This window comes from Citrus sinensis, chromosome 3 (genome assembly GCF_022201045.2).
Source record: "Citrus sinensis cultivar Valencia sweet orange chromosome 3, DVS_A1.0, whole genome shotgun sequence".
NCBI lineage: Eukaryota > Viridiplantae > Streptophyta > Magnoliopsida > Sapindales > Rutaceae > Citrus > Citrus sinensis.
Window position 1 is genome coordinate 47,815,612 of NC_068558.1, and position 19,826 is coordinate 47,835,437.

Below are 19,826 nucleotides of genomic sequence, written 5' to 3' on the forward strand. Positions count from 1 at the left end.
AGAAGCATTTTTATTCGTTGCCGTAACAGAATATGACGGTAATTCTGAAAATATTCTGAAATTAGACATTAATACATGCCAAGGCTTTGTTACCCGCGGCCGTGGCCCGTGGGGTAAACAAGCCTGTCCGGTTGTCATGTAGTTAGCCCATCGTTGGATGACAAACAAAAAAAATCCTATGACTAAAGTACGGACAGATGTTACAAGAAGTAGACGGCTATTCTGGCAAAGAATAGGTAAAAGATTGGGAAACAGATATGCCTCAAGGTCCAGGGAGGAGCAAGAAACAGCCTACAAGGCTAATGGACTGTTAACTTCAGTGAGCTCCGCGGGAGCAATAACTTGGTTGGTTGAACAAAATATAAAAAGAGCAGAGGAGAGAAAAGGACAAGAAATAAGAGGAAATAAGATGAATTCTATATCTAATTAAAAAATAACAATGAAAATAAGATTGATTCTTTTTCTTCTCTTATTTTCTTTTTTTTTTTTCCATTCATTTCCTCTCTTAGTACTTCTTCCAACCAAACATAGGTGAGAAACAATTTTTGTGCAACATAGTAGACAATGAGAAGGTTAAAAGCGGAGAACAAATAATTGGTAGCACCAAACAACATTACATCTGAAAACCCGGGGGTAAGGCAGCTGGATCCATAAACACAATCTATTATATTGTTCATATTCTTCAGAAATTCTACAAAAATAAAACACAAGTATTTCTCTATAAAAAAAAAAAAAAGAATATCGAACAGTAACAGTAATCTGCTAAATTGAGCAGTAAACTAAAACGTCTAACTTATAGTTGTTCCCCATTGGAAAAAAGAAACAAATTTATCAAAGAATTTAAAAATTAACAAACATTTAGAATCTCATTTTTAATCTGTCACCATCAGTGTCGAATCTAAAAATTCTTCCAACCCATTATCTTATGCAGTCTTTTCCTTCTTCCCACTTAATCTTCTATTCCTCCCCACAAATTTAAGAACTTCATCAATAAGAATCACAGGAGCCGAAACCAGAATGACCAAAAACCATTCATTCAGATTCAAAGGAACAACGCCAAACACGTCTGCCAAGAATGGAACATAAAGTATGAGGCAATGGAGTCCTAATGAGACTGACATGGCAACTAAAAGCCAAGGGTTCCTCCAAGGTGGCATTGTAACCAAACTGTTGTCTTCAGAGAGTGCATTCAAGGAATTGAACATCTCAATTGCCACCAATACAGAAAGTGACAGAGTCATTGCCTTAACTTTACCGATGGTAAAATAGTCACAAGGGTTGGAGAAAGTTATCATCTGACCCCCACCAACTGCGTATGGAGCTACGGTGAAATTAGACCATGTTGAGCACTCTCCCCAATTGCGGAGCTGAGGAAGAGTCACAAGTGTATGTCCATCGCCTACAAGGTTGATACCCATAAATGAACCTTTCGTATACCATAAGACGAATATGCCTACAGTTGCAATTCCCACATAAGAACCAATTACCTGTCATTAAAAACAGAAAGATAGTAAGAACCATCCTGCTTGCCTAATAATCACACAAATCTTTTGAAGTTTTATTTAAATATTTTGCAGGAGGATAGCTTCTGCTTTTTCATTTGTTATATTCAGGAACATGTCATTAACTATCTTGCACTTCATTTTGCTTCATGATCTTGAAAAGTTGACAATATCTTTAACATTGTTATACTAACAAGTAATGCAGAAGAACCAAATGCCACTAAAGTTCTGATTAAGAATAAGAATGTTGATCAATGCTAACCAAGTAACGCAGAAGAACCCATGAATTTATCAGAGCATCATCAATTTTCCGGGGTGGTTTCTGCATTATATCAACATCAGCAGGGTTGAAACCAAGGGCAGTGGCTGGAGGACCATCAGTAACCAAATTTACCCACAGAAGCTGCACAGGTATCAGACATTCTGGTATGCCCAGAGCCGCTGTCAAGAATATCGATATCACCTCTCCAACATTGGATGATATCATATACCTGAAGGTTTTGAACACTTGAATAAGACATCTATAAACTAATCGAAGGAAGAAGATGATATAATAGAGATGTACCTGATAAAAGCTTTCATGTTATTATAGATTGAGCGACCCTCGGCTACAGCTGAAACAATGCTGCCAAAATTATCATCTGCCAAAACCATATCCGAAGCTTCTTTTGCAACCTGGAACAGTAAACATAGAGGGTTTCCATAGTTGGAAGAAAATCAGGCCCTTAGTTTTACTTAAAAAGTTATACTATGGTTGCAAGATATTAGTTCTATTGGCAACTCTATATTCACTGCCCACTGCCTTTGGGCTAGCACATAAATGCAACAAAGCTTAAAAATTCATATTACTTCAGTTCCAGTGATGCCCATAGCAACTCCAATGTCAGCCAATTTCAGTGCAGGAGCATCATTTACACCGTCTCCCGTCATTGCAACAACTTCCCCCATCTCCTTTAGCATCCTCACAATTTCTTGCTTATGCCTAGGCTCAGCACGGGAAAACACCTTTCCTCCATGTTTAGATAAAGCTTCGATTTGTTGTGTAGAAGAAAGAGCCATGAACTCCTTACCCGTAAAACTTCTCCCTGTAAGATCCTCATTTCCAGAAAATAATTTAATTTGCCTACAAATTGCCTCAGCTGTGGACTTATTGTCTCCAGTTATCACCATAACTTCAATCCCAGCTCCACGACAATCATCAATTGCTTTATCAACTCCACCACGAGGAGGGTCCTGTTGAATGTGTTTAGTAAGAATCTAATATAGACATTAATTGATGTGAAGCACAAGTACTATGGCATTTACTTACTCTCAGACCAACAACCCCGACAAAGACCAAGTCACTTTCAATGGTGGAGTAGCACGATGGATCGAGCAACTTCTTGTGTGCTGGATGACTCTCAGAATAGTAGTCTGAAAACTCTCCCAACTCATCCTTGTATGCCATTCCTAAGCATCGCAGCCCCTTTGAACTCATCTCCAAATGTCTTGAAAGCATTAGTTGCCAACATGGTTCATCTAATGGAACAACAGATCCATCAGCAAGCTGCACATGTGAACTGCGCTCCAGTAAACTCTCAACAGAACCCTGCAAATCAGACCATTAAATAAAGCATATAAGAGCCATCCGGTTTCCAAGATTTCATGCTAATTGTAAAAGTCAGCCAGCCGTCTCTGCAGAAAATAACAAAAAATTGGAGCCTAAAACTTCCATTTGCTTATTTACTGCCCTAGCAAATGCAAAAATATAATGCATCATGCCTCTTTTGATTCAGTTTTGTACCAACTTTCTGTTTGAATGGATTATACTCACAAGTTTTAAAATCAAAAGAATAAGATATCCACACATATTAGTGTTTTCATTAATTGTCACTTAATCAACAGAAAACAAAATCAAAGTGAAAACAATACTATCATACTAATTTCTACATAGTTACTTCTCTTACAATGAAGTTGGAATTTAATAAAATATGGCAGTCACCTTGACGAGTAATTGATTATGCCCAGTAGGCTCGCGGACAATAACACTCATCGATTTTCTAATGCGATCAAACTCCAATGTGGCAACCCTCTTTGATCTTTTTGTCCACCACTCACAACAGCCTATATTTGAATATATTATTGGATGAGATCAAGAAATTCATGTTGTAATTGAAGAGCTTAAATAAATTTTCCACTCACCTAATCTAACCGTGCTGCTGTCGATCAAATAGTTTGCAGCAAGTTGTGTATCACTGATCTTGTTCCTTCCTTTAACATCCGGAAAACCCATCTTTTCAACCAAAACCTTTAAAGCTGCTTCAGTGGGCAAACCTGTAGCTCGAAAGAGAGGGCCATCACAGTAAACCCCAGCATCATTACAAACAGCACATATCTTTGCCATTGCTTGCAAGTTAGCATCCATATTGTAGCATGGCCAATCAACAATTCCACCATCTTTAGGATCATAAGTTGTGCCTTCAACATGGAAAATTCTGGAAATAGTAGTTTTCCTGCCCAAAGTGAAAAATTCAGTCACAGACATCTGATTTGTAGTCAGTGTCCCAGTTTTATCTGAACAAATCACAGTTGTGCATCCCAAAGTTTCTACACTAGGAAGTTTCCGAACAATAGCATTCTTTTGTGCCATTTTCCTGGTACCAAGAGCTAAGCAAGTTGTAATTACAGCAGGAAGGCCTTCAGGGATTGCAGCTACAGCCAATGCAACAGCTATTTTGAAATAATAGGTACACTTCTCAAAAGAAAATTGGACATTTGCTGGCCATCCATCGACAACATCCCATGAAAGAAAATTTCTGTAATTCATAATCCAGACAACAAGGCAAACCAGCCCAATTGCGGTAGTAAGCCTGTTGCCAAATTCGTCCAGCTTCTTTCTCAATGGGGTGTCGCTCTCTTCCAAAGATGCATCATGTATTTGCTTCTGTATCTTCCCAATCTCAGTGTTCATTCCGGTGTTTATAACAATACAAACACAACTCCCATTCACAACTGTCGTGCCTGCAAAAACCATATTTTCTTTGGCTTGCAACTCGCAGTCATCCAAAAACACAGGACTAGTACCTTTTAAAATAGGCATTGCCTCTCCAGTCAATGAACTCTGTTCAACTCTCAAACTAGAAGTTTTCAATGCTGCAACTCTCATGTCAGCAGGGACTTTGTCCCCAACCCCCAGTTCCACAATATCCCCAGGAACAAGACCTATTGCTGGCAAGTCAGGTACAAGATACCCATCTCTCAAAACCTTTCCAGATTCACATTGGATCTTTTTGAGGGCTTCAAGAGCCTTTTCAGCATTGCTCTCTTGCCACACCCCAACAATTGCATTAAGAACCAAAATCAGCACTATCACCAATGGTTCTACGTAGTCCTCAAAACCAGAATCCCCAGAATCACTACTATGAAAATAAGCTAAAATGAAAGATATAAAAGCTGCAACAAGAAGTATCTTCACAAGTGTATCATCAAATTGTTCTAACACGAGCTGCCATAGAGGTTTCCCTTTCTCCTTGTCAAGCTCGTTCCATCCGTACCTCTCCCGCCGCTTTTCCACCTCACGAGAACTCAGACCCTTATCTAGTTTCACATTGTACTCTTTCAAACACTGCTCTACAGTCCATGACCAAGCAGGAAATGGTTTTTCCTCCATGGTATTCTAAATTTGGGGTTCAATCTATCTCTCCAAACCGAAAAAAAAAATAAATAAATAAAAACATCAACTTCCTGCAAAACTGTTCAAACACATGAAGCAAAATTCAGCAAAACCATATAAATAAAGCTATGATTCCATACCAGAAAAAAGAAAAGAAAGGAACACACAGCACATAAGAAAAATTGAAGTTTTAGAAATGAAAACAGACAACAACCATGAATTACAAACACAATTACAATCCTTTTTCTTTAACACCAAAACTAACCACCACCCACAAAATAAATGAATAAATAACACAGTAAGGGTGGTTCAACAAACCCAAAGGATAAATAAACCGGATACGACTACAAAATAACAGTAAACATAAGTAACAACCACTGATTTCAACTACAAATTTTTCTCAAAACAGAACGAAAGACCCTCAGTTTGCAGTTTGCAGTTAATTATAAAAGACAAACAACAAAGAGAGTAGAAAAGTACCCAGAGGGGGGGGGGGTGAAGAGCCTTTAAAGATGGAAGAGCAACTTACAAGAAAGGCGGTGGCTAATGGCTTGGTAACGAAGCAGAAGACTAAAAAAATTCTCTTCGACGACCACAAAATCTAATCTTGGGCCAAGCAAGTAAGCGGAATATATACACATCTCATAAAATAATAAAAATGAAGAATTGTGGTTACATTATGACTGGTCAGTGGTCACTTTTTTTGAACTTCTACGGTTCCCTCTCTGCTTTCTAGGTGTAGAATATTTGAATCTTCCTTCTTCTAATCTTCCCTTTCAGTCAGCAGTTATTATTATTATTATTATTTTTTTCAAAATAATTGCCCTCGCTCGTTGGTGTGCTTACAGATTCGACCTTTGGGGTTGACTTTTAACCGTAGACAAGAAAATTGATAAGATTTCGACCAATTTACTCTGATTTTTGGGCCCGCCTAAAACCGAAAAAGATCTTTTAACAAGACTTTTTTTTTATAATTTGTCACATTAGTTGTTGCTGGAGTTCTTAGATGCGTCTTTCAGTTGGATTTTTTTTTTTTTTTCAGAGGGAGAGATATTAGAGGACATCTTTTATATTATTTCCATTTAATATATATTATATATATAAAATATGTGTACAAAATTAAAACTTTGACTATTAATTATATAATATTTTTTTTAAATAAATGTACGCTGCATTAACTATAGTACGTAGAGGTACTTTAAAATCACTCTTTCAAAAGATAAAAAAGTAATTTTGAATTGTCAAAAAGAAAATAGTTGTAAGAGAAAGTAACCAGATACCTTACTAATTTTTAAATGCATCTATTAAAAACTCTTGAATTATTTTTAACTAACCTAATACTTAATTCTATAATGGTGTGTTTACTTGTGACGCTAGGAACTTAAAATTTAGAATGTGAATAATTAATGATGCTTATTTAATGGAATTCGGATCTACATAATAAATTTAAATATAATTTTAAATTCAATAATTTATGTAATATTATTAAATAAAAATTATTTATTATTCAACAATTAAAAATTCAACATAAATAATATACAATAACACCATAAATGCATAATTTAAAATTTCACAACATAAATCAATCAAAATTATAGAGTTAGTTATACTAATACATATTAAATAAATAATTTAAATATAAAATAATACGGATTCGAATTAGAATTTTTTCAGATTCAGATTTGTCGGATATTTGTGGGTGTGGACCGGATCCAAATTTTCTTGCCATCTCTTCCTTATAAATCATAATGGGCTAAGTGGGCGGTGAAGGAAAATGATTAAGGAGAAAGGGACCAAAGATTCTAACAAAACGGCAAATCTGACTCCCGTTTTTAGCTCAACAAGTGGAAAACCATTAAAATTTACCCGTGAAAAAACTACAAACATCAATTTTACCAACACAGAAGAGCTTCTCTTACAACTTTACCAACCAAATCCAAAACAATCAAATTGAAAATAATGGCAAGCTCCTGCAAAATCAAAGCTAGTACCACCGCTCAAAATCAAAGAAGATGAAAAAGAAAAAAACGATAGTGTTTTTATAAGATGAGTGTTGTTCCGGTTCGCTGCTGGTGTAAGCGTTGCATTTGGTAAGGTTGGAGATAACAAAATAATCGTGGTGGTGTGCGGATGCCCAGTGCGTGCACGCGGGTAGCTTTGCTTGCTTCTGTTTTTGGTATGTACCAGTTTGCTTTTGCTTAAGACGAAAATGAATGAACAAATGAGCGAAAGCCCAAAACGAGAGCCAAATTGTCGTTTTGTCAGCGAGTCGGTCTCAATATCAGCACTCGTGTCAAAGACTCAAAATGAGCGAGTATGATTTCATGATCAAGCTTCAAGCCTGCTTCCAGCCTCTGGGAGACTTCTCTGCATCACCACCAGCCCAGGCTGCAACTTAAATATTCCAAATACCCGGATTATGACATTGTTTTATTTAAATTCTTAATGAAACTCAATTCCTTTAATTTTTAAAAGCAAGTGGCGTGAGGCAAGGAAATTAAGATAATATAATGGCTGCCCACCTTGACTGGTTGGTGGTACCTTTCACTTTCACATAACTAATAACAAGGTTATCTTTTCACTCACTTAAATTATTGGGAAATAACAAATAAGTCCAATGAATATATTCTCATAATATTTTGTTATTAAAGAATTATAAAATCTTATATTTTACAATTTTGTATTAAAACTATTAATTTATCGGTAGTTGATCATTGAAATATTAATTTTGCCCTTTACTTTGATAAAATATAAAAAATTATTAATAAATTTATATAATATTAAATACAAAGTATTTTATTTTATTTTTTTGTCAATACCAATTGCATTACGTTTTCAATGATAATTTTGCCCTTTATATTTAATGAAATTATAACTTTGGTTTTATTTTATGTATAAAAATATTTTTACCCATGTTACATTAATATGATGTCAGTGATCAATTAATAGTCATGACAGAAAAGTAGTAAATATAAGATTTTTGTAATTCTTTAATAATAAAGACTTAAAAGTATAATCATTCTGCCAAGCCACTCCCTCACAAGTGTGAGAGAAGCAATTTGAATTCCCACAGATGTATTGTGAATATTTAATTTAAATTTCTTTCCTTAAATTTTAAGTGAAGATAGTCTTCTCTTATGGGCGGAGTTGACATCTCTCGAATATTAAAGAATGTTAAAATTTGGGCAAAATTTGAACAGTGTTATATAAGATTTGATATAAACTTGTTTCAATAATTATATGATTGTAAATATCATAAGAAATAGTCTTATAAAAAAATGTCTTAAAAATATAATATTTATCATACCTTAATGTTATTTCTCAATAGTTTAAAGGGTCCGCCTAAGTTACGTTAAACGTAACTTACGGCTTGGCTGTGAAATTTCATCCAGCCCCCCATATTCGCTGTTATTTATATTATATTCATAAATATTATAAAATTTTTTGATTTAAAAAATTTCATTTAACCCCTTACACTCAATTTTATTTTATTAAAATCTTAGAGTATGAATTCGCCCCCTATAATTTTAAATTCTCAAAATAACCTCATTTAATTAAAAATTTTAATTATTATTAATTGAATTATAATTATAATTATTATTTTATTATAATCATAAATATATTTATATTTTTTAAATAGATTATTATTATTATTAATCACAAGAATAAAAAGTATTACAATTAATTAATCTATTAACAATAATTAATAATAACTTTTATTAAATTAATAATAATTAACGATAATTATTATTAATAATTAATTTTTGAAAATTAATGATAATTGTTCAGAGTCCTAGGAATGCCAATGCCCACCTAGGCTTAGCTAGCAAAGTAGCAACATACCCTCATCACTGATATTAATTGCAGTACTACTTAGTGCCATAATTGTCCAAGTCCTTGTTAGTTTTGAGAAACGTGTGTTTCTGATTTTGTTAAATCTCTTGTTTGGTTAACAAGAAAGCTATTGCTTTAATTTCTTTTGCAGCCAGAAGTGAATGCATACAGTATGATATAAATATCGGGCAACTTGTTCAGAGTCAGTCACAATCTATTAACGATAATTGTTAATTATTATTATTATTCAAAAATTAATTATTAATAATAATTATCGTTAATTATTATTATTATTATTAACAATTTAATAAAAAATATTATTAATTATTGTTAATAGATTAATTAATTGTAATACTTTTTATTCTTGTTATTAATAATAACAATAATCTATTTAAAAAATATAAATATATTTATAATTATAATAAAATAATAGTTATAATTATAATTCAATTAATAATAATTAAATAAGGTTATTTTGAGAATTTAAAATTATAGGGGGCAAATTCGTACTCTAGGACTTCAATAAAATAAAATTGAGTGTAAGGGGTTAAATGAAATTTTCTAAATAAAAAATTATTATAATATTCATGAATATAATATAAATAACAGTGAATATGGGGGGCTGGATGAAATTTCACAGCCAGGCCGTAAGTTACGTTTAACGTAACTTAGTCGGACCCTAGTTTAAATAGTTAAACCACTCGGATTAACAAATCAAATGTTTGGCCGCTTCAAAAAGTAATTATCAAGTTGTTGAAGTCTTTTCTTTATTTCATCTCTGTTAACTCATGATGCGCATGGTAACGTGATAACGCGTTTTAAAAGTCACAATGTCAAATAATAATAATAATAATAAGTTATAGTTATAAAATAAAAGTTGATTGTATTTAGTGAACATTCGGTTTAAATTATATTTTTAACAAAATTAATTAATACATTATAAATTTATCATCAAACAACAGTGGGATAAACTTTCATTTACTTAAAGCTACAATTATAATTGTTTACCAAACACTTAATAATTGTGGCTTTAAGGTTTTTAAACCACAACTCCCAACAATAGCATCAAACATACCCTTCCTGGATGAAACTTATTTTAGAACTATATTTTCACTCTTTTAATTATTATTATTATATATAATAATTTTTTATTTATTTATGATAGTTAAAGGAAATCATTTGAGCGAAAGAGTAGGTAGATGTGCACATAAGATATTAGTTAGTCCTTATATCCATAATTTACTAAGCTATGAGTTCAAGTTTCCATACAAAAATCAAATCTTTTATTTTAGTTGAGATGTGTCTAATATTGGCACACATGTAGTTAAAAACAGTTGTGATATTTAAACCTCCTACAATTTATTTCACCAATCTTAACAAAAATTGAGGTAGTTTACAATTAGAGGAGTCAACTGTAATTTTTTTGGTGGTCAAACTAAACTAATTTGAAGGACTTTCAAACATAAGAATGAACAATCCTTAACATGTAATTTATCAAAAAGAGTTCGGATATACCAAATTAACTTATGAAAATTTGAATTTGGAACGTAGATAATAATTTTTAAAAAAAAGTAATGAGAAAGGGAAATTTTGAAAATAATGCTAAATATAGTTAATTGAGAAGTGGGGACTGATGAACTGTATTAAGGTGTTAGGGTACTTCAAAATAAGCTCTAACGTTGGAGTTAAGTGCAAATTTTTAGCCAACCCATTAAAAAATTCTCACAAAAATATATTGAGTGGAGCTTTAACACTCCCGTAAAATCCTTATAAGTTATAGCAACTGTTTGAATTTTCTTTCCTAAAATACCCATAGTTTAATTTACAAAATATAAACTTATATATTAAAATTAATCATCTTGCCACATAAGACTTTAATTTTTTATTTATAAAATATTTATAAATCTAGATTCTTATACTTTTTATCAAAATGTTTATAATTATAAATATAAATTATGAAATTGAAATGGGGTGTGTAATATATATATATATATATATATAAGAATAATTTATTTATGTATTTAATTGAATTTTCATTCAAATTAACAAACGAATTAATTTAACTTTAATTACTTGAATAATTTCAATTAAAAATAAATTTTATGATAAATTTTTAGGAGCGTCAAAGGACTACTCAAATAGATTAGTAGGTGTCTTTAACAAAAACAAAAAAGTTGTAAAATGATAAGTCTGTAGTTCAAGCCCATTAAAAAGGCCCAAATAAAACAACGGACATATTCTTTTTGGTCGAAGAATGCAGCGGATAATGTCGCGCCACGAGGGATGCGAAACCGACTCTATCGATCGTACGGCGACGGAAAACATGCCAGCGTAATTAGGTTTTTATTTAGGTATATAAAATATTAAGGCCAGCTGCTCATATCAAGTTTCGTCTTACCCTAATTTCACGCTCTCTCTCTCTCTCTCTAGGGTTTTGTATCATATCGAATCAAAGATTATAAGGTAATTGTTTTCTTTCCTTATATTTCTAACGAAACTTTATAATATTTTAATCGTATACGTTCTGGTATATACATATATGTAATGTTGCTTGGTATTCATATATATATTGAATTTTAGATTCTCACATAATCGTTGGTGAAGGCACGATGTCGAGGCCCATTTTCGTCGGGAACTTCGAGTACGAGACTCGGCAGTCGGAGCTGGAACGTTTGTTCTCCAAATACGGAAGAATCGAGCGCGTCGACATGAAATCTGGTAACCGTATGCTCTTTTTTAGATGATTGACCGAACTGTTGGCTTTCGTTGCATTCTTTTATCTTTGATTCTTTGAAATTATTTTTATAAATTTGTTTCACTAACACCGTATTTATAGTTATGGCTTCAAGCAGTGCTTTATGCCTTTTAGAGCTAATTTATTTTTCCGCTTTAGATAGTGTTCTAACTTAATTTGGGAGTGAAATCTCCAAGACGGTTCTTGAGGAGAAGCTGATGGATATCTTTTGGTTATTGATTGGATTAATGCCTGCTAACTGGCAGTATTACCTATTTAAGATTCTGGGCCATTGTGTTTGCCTTGACTGATTTTATTTTTTTGTTATTACCGTTGGAATTGTTCATTATAATAGGTGACTAGTTAAGTAATGAAGTGGTGTCCTCCCTTCTGTTAGAAGAGTGTCTTATGAATTACCTTTTCTTTCCATGTTGTTGGGACTCGGGAGATTGTAGTTAGTTTGCATATTAGTATTTTTTTTTGGCCTTTCTAATTCTTTGTCTTTTTCCGTCGAGTACGTGGATTCATTGGTTGATAGTTCTCCCCCCCCCCCCCCCCTTTTCTTTCTTCTCTTTCTTCTCTTTCTCTTTAGGTACACGCTCTTCTAATGTTTTCTGTAGTTGGTCTTATGGGTATACTTGCTTTCCTGATAATTGCCCTATTGACATAGTGGCCCACTGCATAAACCTCATAATGTTGATTGTATGGACATAAGACAGGTGTCATGAGTTCCCGGCGCAGGTTCCTGATATGTTAATTTAAAAAACATAAGAGCGTTTACATGACTTGGATATCTTTCTACAATTGCAGTAGTTATATCCAGCTATGGCATCCAGGCAGAAATTAAAATGGAAACCTCAAATTTTCAATTTCTTTGGAGAAAGCCTCCGTATTAAGTGTTTGTTTTGACGCAGGAACTTCAACTAATGGAAAGTGAGCTTTTTCTGGGCTCGCCAACTACTCTGCAAATAACTCTTATTGCAATGGAAACTTTCCTGCCTGCCTCTCTCCTTCACTTCCATTCACAGATGGCATCATCCTGCATTCTCTTCACACAATCATCTGTCACTCACCCACCTCACCGCCAAAGTCTTACATTCCACAAGAATTGTCGTGGTGGGGAGCAATCAAATTATTATTCATGCTTCTACCATTCACTATAGGAGGATCAATGAATTCTTTCATGCCATGCCTTCCATTACTGAATACGTGCTGTCTGAATTCTGAAGCATGCTTAGCAATGACGTCTCAGACCTGAATCTTTGGATTTTAGTTCTTTAATTTTGTTCATCATGCAACGCTTCTACATCTTATGTGCATCAGCCTTCATTATGCAGGTGTCGTAATTTTTTTTTTTCAAAGTTTACCTCAGGGAAAGAAACCCTGGTTTGGCTGATGTACCGAAGGTTGTGTGGATATAACAAATGTCTCGCATCATTATTTCCATATCTGATTTGCTCATGCTATTACAGGGTTTGCTTTTGTTTATTTTGAGGATGATCGCGATGCTGCTGATGCCATCCGAGGACTTGACAATATACCATTTGGTTATGACAGGCGCAGGCTCTCCGTGGAATGGGCAAGGGTATGTTTTGATTATTTCTGTTTATAGGGTGACTCTGTTTTCTTTGTTTCTGTCCTCTCTTCTTCATAGTAACTGGAACTTTGCTGTAGCCATTTTTTTTTTTTTTTGAAATGGTTGAAATTTCAACACTCTTAACTTATATTTTATTATTACATGGCAAATCCTTTTTTTTTAAAATAAAATTAGGGGGAACGTGGTAGGCATCGCGATGGGTCCAAGTCAATGGCAAATCAGAGGCCGACGAAAACTTTGTTTGTTATCAACTTTGATCCAATTCGAACGAGGGAACGGGATATTAAAAGGCATTTTGAACCTTATGGAAATGTCCTTCATGTCCGGATTCGGCGCAATTTTGCATTCGTGCAGTTTGAAACACAAGAAGAAGCAACCAAGGCCCTTGAGTCTACAGATAGAAGGTTGTAACATGGCTATTACTTAATGTTGCATATTGTGATTATTGTTTTGGCTCCTAACAAACCACTTTGCTCCCTGCAGCAAGTTGGTGGACAGAGTTATTTCTGTGGAGTATGCTCTAAAGGATGATAGTGAGAGGGATGACAGGTATGACAGTCCTAGAAGAGGTGGTTATGGTAGGCATAGTCCATATGGGAGGTCGCCAAGTCCTGCTTATCGCAGGCGTCCGAGTCCTGATTATGGTCGAGGTCGCAGTCCAGCTTATGATCGGTACAATGGTCCAGTGTATGACCAGCGAAGGAGCCCTGATCATGGGAGGCACAGAAGTCCTGTTCCCGTCTATGACAGGCGCAGGAGTCCTGATTATGGAAGGAACAGGAGTCCCAACTTTGGTAGATACCGCAGGTAGTTTGTTAGCAGCCAAGTATGTGAGCTTTGTTACTCTATGTTGATATATATGCTTTCACACATATAGTAATCACCTTTTCCCTTCAATCTCTCTTAACAGTCGATCACCGGTTAGAAGGTCAAGAACTTGAAGCATCATATACTTGCAGGGAAGAAGCTGGCTCAACCCAGACTATATGTCATTTTGTGGCTTTTTAGCAGTTTTAGATGTACTCTGTATAAATAGAAATTTAAAACTGGAGATTCAGTTCTCGGTTGTGCGGGTATGGTTGGTTATGGATTCCCAGCATTTGCAATGAAACGGTATTTAAACCTCATCATCTTTTGTTTGAACTGAATGCTTGGGGCTACATAGGGTGGGTAATTTTTAGTTATGTACAATTAGAAAATTTAAATCTGAAGGACGGTTTAGCAGTTAACTTACCGTCGTCGTAATCTGTCGGTTGATTTGAAAGTTTAATTTTGAAAATGTAATGCTAAGCAATCCTGTCTTACCTGTTGGAGCATATTGAATGAATGAATAAATTCATAATCCGAGAGGTCCATTAATTTGTATATCATAGAAACGAATGACTTCTCTTCCCCCTGCCCACCCTCATCTCTTATTTGAGGAGGCCGAAGATGCATCTTATTTGAGGCGGTGGAAGATTCCAGTTAACTGGTTAGCAGCTTGTATGTCTTTTGGTTCAGAAGAAATGACTGAACGAAGGATATGAGAAAGAAACAAGAGAAAAAAGGGTGCGAATTTCGTATGAAATTAAAAGATATAATCGAGATTTTTGTTTTCTCCTTGCTTTTTCTTCCCTTATTTATTTTCTATTCTTGTCCTTTCTTATCATATTTTCCAAGTAAACATGGATTAAAGATTATAAAATCTGATAAGTCGATGTTTGCTGCACACAACAAAAGAAAAATTGTGAATGGGTCCTATATAATAAATATCCTTTTGAAAAGAAGAAAAAGATGATCATTTTTCTGAGTCTTGCAAAAAATATCCAAGCAGCGTGGAAGATGGAAGGGGGAGTATGCTGTTAATTGAGTTCGCCAGAGCAGAGTTAAGTTTACATCGGATGGATAGATTAGTGTGGATGACAGTCAGAAGACTTGCCTTTAATTTGGGGTACCACACTTGAACAGTTTTTGATAATTCATTTCCATATTACTAATAATCTGACTTTGTCCTTACAAAGCATAGTTTTAACTAGAAGGAAAATAGATGGCAACAGTGATGACAGTAACCAAATAGTACCGATGATTAATCAGAACAAAGAAGCAGAGGCTTTATTGTTGTTGATGATCAAGAGCCTTCTGGAGCCAGGCCTCAGCATCCTGCATCATGCCAGGGCTGAGTCTGACCATTAGAATGCAGAATTCAGTCTCATTGAGGGCACCATCACCGTCAAGATCACCTTCTCTAACCATAGCCTCAGCGTCTTCTTTAGTCATCCCATCCATCCCCATCCCCAGAAGTGCCGAGTTTTGCCTTAAACTCCCCGGCGTTATCAGCCCACTGTCCCTGTCCGCTAGAAGCCGAAACCCTCCACACAATTCCGACACAAAGCTCTCCACATCAAGCTTCTCAGCCATCACTGGCAACAAATCCTCGTACTCACTTCCCGTGCTCGTTGTTCCTTTTGCGGTCCTACTACTGTTATTACTTTTTTCCATATTTCTGGTTTTTAATGTCAACTGAGTTTCCGCTTTCCAACTAATGGGATATGTATGCACGTAAAACACAAACGCACACACCCACATATATAGGAGTTACAGAAGCCTTTTACAATTAGTTAATTAATTAATTAATTATAACCTTAATTAGAGAAAAGTATCCACGCTTTTCAAGCAATATAATTAGTTCTCCCGTTGTGCCAGTTTTCAGTCCCCTGGTTTACGTTTTGTCTTGATCTCAGCCATCCAATAATTACACTGATGGGTCGTTCCAACTCCAAGACAGTTTGGACGGCTTGATCCATTAAAGAAAACACGAATGTGTGATCCATGATTCTTGAAATGATATGTGTCCGTGGATATGCCAGCTCTGCATAAAGTATTCTCGTTCGAGTAATCGAGTAGGAACGTGATTAAATTATTTTCCAATTAAAGGACTTGGAGTTTCGAGGAAGGTGCAAATGGAAGAGAGAGTCTGAAGAGTGGGACGTACACGTAATCTTCTTGATAAGAGTTGCAAGGAGTTGCTGAAATTGTCCAGAGCCGAACTTCGGTGAAGCTTCCTTTCCTTGATATCACATTTTGGATTCTTTCTTATTTTTTCGGTTGAATCATATTCATTATCCGCCGTCCATTTATTATATATTATGAATACTCATTATTAACTGTAACTTAGGCCGACCCAAACTATAATCTGACAGAGAATAGGGCCAGCAACAGCAAGCCAGCCCCTTCTTAGCTTTAGGTCCTACCCTCGGCCCCTGACCCTGAGGGTAGCTTCCTTCCTTCCTTCCTTCACTTGGATGATGATGCACGGACCCTTAATCACCAAAAACATGTGTTGTGCGTGCATGTCATTTAAAGTGACCCAATATACTGATTGATGATGTTTCATATCCAACGATATGTATTCATCTCTATCTGCATCTCAACTTTATTTTTTTGGATTTACTATAGATGTATGTATGGTGAGAAATTATAGAAACGTGAACACAACTCAACTCAGTATTAAATTTAAGTCGTTAATTTTTAAGATTAATGATGACCTCTTAATAGAAACTTTTTAACTTCTTAATTGATTGCCGCGCAAAGAAGACTTATCGTCGGTGCTACCTGCTATTAATTAGCGCATTCGGGACATGCCACTGTTACATTGATGATGGGCCTGGCGTTGGTCAATTTCCAGAGAAAATGAAAAAGACGAGCAAATAAATTACAAAATTGGATGTGGCGCATAAGGCTAAGAATAAAAAGATAAAACTGCGCCCCAGCAATCAACGTGCCCCGTAAGTATGGGCCCAATGGGTGGTGGTAGTTGTACCAATGTGGGCCTCGCATCATAGTTTGATGTAGCAAAGGTTTGTTTCCTTTTTCACATCAATCGATTGGGTGTCAGTGTGACCACTCTATCATAAAGGGATGACAAAAATTTCCCGGGTGATTACCCTACCACGGGTAGAAAAAAAATCGCTCGGGTACAGGCCGGTGGAGGTCCGTTGTAATGAGATCGAGAATTGCGTCAGATTTTATTTTTATTTTATTAAAACAAGAAAACAGGTATGGGTATAATTTTTTACAGGGTCACATTAATTTGATGGATCGAATACAAGTCTAAAACATTAATTTTTTTTTTATATCCATTCATTTGACAGATTAAATAAATATTAAAGTGAAAATTTAAAACCTTAAAACGTAAACGTCACTATTTAGTATTTTAGTAGTAGGAACAATCAATTAATGTGATACCGTCCCACACATTTATTTATAAATGTGTGCCTGCACATTTATTTATACATGTGTGTCATTTAAAATCTTATCCTAATTGAAAACAAATGCAATGGAATGATGTTCCAATTATGATTAGTTAAAAAGGAGTAAAGGATGGATAAAGAAATACTAGAATGGTGATTTTTTTGTTTTAAATCCCAATATTTAGTAATACATTAATTCAAATTGAACTTAACAATTATTAAATCATGACTAATATTAACCTAAAATTAAAAAAATGATTTTTTAAAAATATTTTAAAATAAGGTGTTGCATGTTCATCTAGAGCTAAATAGTTAAGTATTGTTTTTTTTCTTTTTTAAATGTATGCAGTTATTAAAAAAATAAAAAGGAATATAGAGGATATGCAAACGCGACGGATATCCCTAATTTTAATTTGAAAATCCCCAACCCATACTCGTTCAAGCCCACGATGGATATGAGACGATGACAGAGATATCCTCTATCAAATAGGTACGGGTACGCATATTAGTATCCCCGCACAATACCCGTCTCGTTCCATCCCAACCTTCCCCCACGTTTACATGCCCTTTGCTAACTTATTTGTTGGAAAGATTTTTCTTTTTTCTTTATGATTTGTTTAAAAAACAGAGAGGGGTCATCACTTTACTTAAAGGATATGTTTGGTACTCCTTATTATATGTTATTAGAGCCTCTTAGAGTATTAGATTATTACAATACAATATTTGGTAGTTATAATGTATTGAACTAATTAAAATTATAATGCAGTTAAACCCATATCAACTGAACCCGTTTTAGGGATAGGGGATGTGTTGCAGCACTCTACCACCACACCATCTGCCTTTACCGCACTATGCCTAGCTTTGCCAATTGCCACCATCCCACCGCACAAACACCATTGCCATGTGTGCCCTTCGCATTCTTTCTTCTCTCTTACAAACGCACGACACTCCACCACCACGCCATCTTACTTCGCTGCACGATAGCCAGCTCCATCTAGGGGTGGCAACATGGATCAAGATTCGTTTTTTTGATTTGATTCGATGCGAATTAAATGAGTTTGGGTTTGAAAAAATCGATTCATTTAATAACCGGGTGAATTTGATTCGATTCGCTAATTAAACAAATCAAATGTGGGTTTGAAGATTTTGATTCGTTTAGTATTCGTTAAATAAACGGGTCATAAATGAATCGAATACAGGTCGATTCGTTTAAAATTCGTTTATTATTTGTTTAATTAAATTACTTTTTTATCCTTAAATTTATTTAAAAGCTTTTTAAAATATGAAGGTTAATATTGTAATTTTAAGCATAACACATAAAACCAAAAGACCAACCCTAATTTTACACTTCACATGCACTTTTTTCTCATCTCCTAGCAACTCAGCAGCCACTGCTACATTTTGTCATCTCTTTCCCTTCATTTCCTTCTCCAAATCCTTTTCTTTTTCTTTTTAATTTTACATCCAGCAAGTGTTACGTTTTGCCACTGCTCCAAATCCTTGGATTTGTGTGAGTGTGATAGGTAAAGTTTTGTCTTGTTTAATTATTATTTCCTTAAAAATACTACAAATTTGCTATATATTTGATATTTTGAAATTTTACAATGATTATTATCAATATTGCAGTATGTTAAATTGTTAATAACATTTTTATTTACTTTTTGGTGTAGGATTTTTGTTTTCAAGGTGAAAAAAACAAATGAAGAGAATTAAAGAAATTACCTTACTTTATACTTTGAATTTTAATTATTGTTATTTGTATTATTAGGGATTTGGTATTTGGTATTTAGATGACTGCATAATATGGTTTGAGTTACTTGTATTTTGTTGTGGGATGTTAAAATTGTGATTTTTTATATTTAATTTTACTTAATTTTGTTTATTAATTATATTTTTCTAAACGAATTGTAAACGAATCCTGATTCGATTCGATTCGGTTCGACTCGTTAAGGATAAACGAATAATAAACGAATTCAGATTCGATTCGATTCGTTTATCAATTATATTAAATGAATTAAACGAATTGAACTGAATATTCGTTTAATAAACGAATCGAATCCGAATCCGCAGAATTTTGACCCAATTCGTTTACGATTCGATTCAAATTCGATTCGTTTATTCGTTTTGCCACCCCTAGCTCCATCACCACCCCATCGTGCAACACCACTATTGTGCATGCTCATACCATCCTGAATCATCAAACCACAAGTTTGATTTTCGAAATTCGAATTTGGGTTTGATTTTTGAATTTGTATTTGACTTCTGAATTAGGGTTGAT

The 19,826-nt window shown here is 34.4% G+C and overlaps 3 protein-coding genes and 1 long non-coding RNA gene across 10 annotated transcripts; 2 read left to right on the plus strand and 2 right to left on the minus strand.

Annotated features, from left to right (window-relative positions):
• Positions 1-647: 647 nt before the first annotated feature.
• Positions 648-6,172, minus strand: LOC102610538 (calcium-transporting ATPase, endoplasmic reticulum-type). Its single transcript, XM_006491264.4, has 8 exons — positions 5,684-6,172; positions 3,684-5,233; positions 3,484-3,605; positions 2,812-3,090; positions 2,352-2,735; positions 2,068-2,177; positions 1,765-1,993; positions 648-1,487 (listed from the first exon to the last, which is right to left on the minus strand). Exons 2-8 carry the CDS (start codon positions 5,149-5,151, stop codon positions 924-926), a joined length of 3,156 nt encoding a protein of 1,051 aa, XP_006491327.1. The 5' UTR covers positions 5,152-5,233; positions 5,684-6,172; the 3' UTR covers positions 648-923.
• Positions 6,173-11,237: 5,065 nt separating this feature from the next.
• On the plus strand, positions 11,238-14,446 carry LOC102609625 (serine/arginine-rich splicing factor RS31). 7 transcript variants are annotated; one of them, XM_052437369.1, is made up of 7 exons: positions 11,238-11,339; positions 11,419-11,451; positions 11,593-11,706; positions 13,195-13,307; positions 13,494-13,723; positions 13,803-14,145; positions 14,230-14,446. In XM_052437369.1, the coding sequence occupies exons 3-6, from the start codon at positions 11,598-11,600 to the stop codon at positions 14,128-14,130; spliced, it is 780 nt and encodes a 259-aa protein (XP_052293329.1). In that variant the 5' UTR covers positions 11,238-11,339; positions 11,419-11,451; positions 11,593-11,597; the 3' UTR covers positions 14,131-14,145; positions 14,230-14,446. The 7 variants fall into 7 exon arrangements, with proteins under 7 accessions (XP_052293329.1, XP_006491323.1, XP_006491324.1 ...); XM_006491260.4 differs by having other exon boundaries at positions 11,243-11,339; positions 13,803-14,126; XM_052437370.1 differs by lacking the exon at positions 11,238-11,339 and adding an exon at positions 12,637-13,059 and having other exon boundaries at positions 11,421-11,451; positions 13,803-14,126.
• Positions 14,447-15,184: 738 nt separating this feature from the next.
• Positions 15,185-15,957, minus strand: LOC127901124 (calcium-binding protein KIC-like). Its single transcript, XM_052437372.1, has one exon. The coding sequence runs from the start codon at positions 15,882-15,884 to the stop codon at positions 15,411-15,413; it is 474 nt and encodes a 157-aa protein (XP_052293332.1). The 5' UTR covers positions 15,885-15,957; the 3' UTR covers positions 15,185-15,410.
• Positions 15,958-18,890: 2,933 nt separating this feature from the next.
• On the plus strand, positions 18,891-19,437 carry LOC127900910 (uncharacterized). Its single transcript, XR_008052789.1, has 2 exons — positions 18,891-19,071; positions 19,219-19,437. It is a non-coding gene; the product is annotated as an uncharacterized LOC127900910 (long non-coding RNA).
• The last annotated feature ends 389 nt before the right edge of the window (positions 19,438-19,826 follow it).

What these genes read in the sequence shown, in the direction of transcription:
- LOC102610538 (XM_006491264.4), bottom strand. Translation starts at nt 5,151, where the DNA reads ATGGAGGAAAAACCATTTCCTGCTTGGTCATGGACTGTAGAGCAGTGT. An exon ending in TCGGGGTTGTTGGTCTGAGA is followed by an intron (nt 2,736 to 2,811) that starts GTAAGTAAATGC and finishes CACATTCAACAG; the next exon opens with GACCCTCCTCGTGGTGGAGT. An exon ending in AACATGAAAGCTTTTATCAG is followed by an intron (nt 1,994 to 2,067) that starts GTACATCTCTAT and finishes CAAAACCTTCAG; the next exon opens with GTATATGATATCATCCAATG.
- LOC127901124 (XM_052437372.1), bottom strand. Translation starts at nt 15,884, where the DNA reads ATGTGGGTGTGTGCGTTTGTGTTTTACGTGCATACATATCCCATTAGT.
- LOC102609625 (XM_006491260.4), top strand. Translation starts at nt 11,598, where the DNA reads ATGTCGAGGCCCATTTTCGTCGGGAACTTCGAGTACGAGACTCGGCAG. An exon ending in GCGCGTCGACATGAAATCTG is followed by an intron (nt 11,707 to 13,194) that starts GTAACCGTATGC and finishes ATGCTATTACAG; the next exon opens with GGTTTGCTTTTGTTTATTTT. An exon ending in AACTTTGGTAGATACCGCAG is followed by an intron (nt 14,127 to 14,229) that starts GTAGTTTGTTAG and finishes CTCTCTTAACAG; the next exon opens with TCGATCACCGGTTAGAAGGT.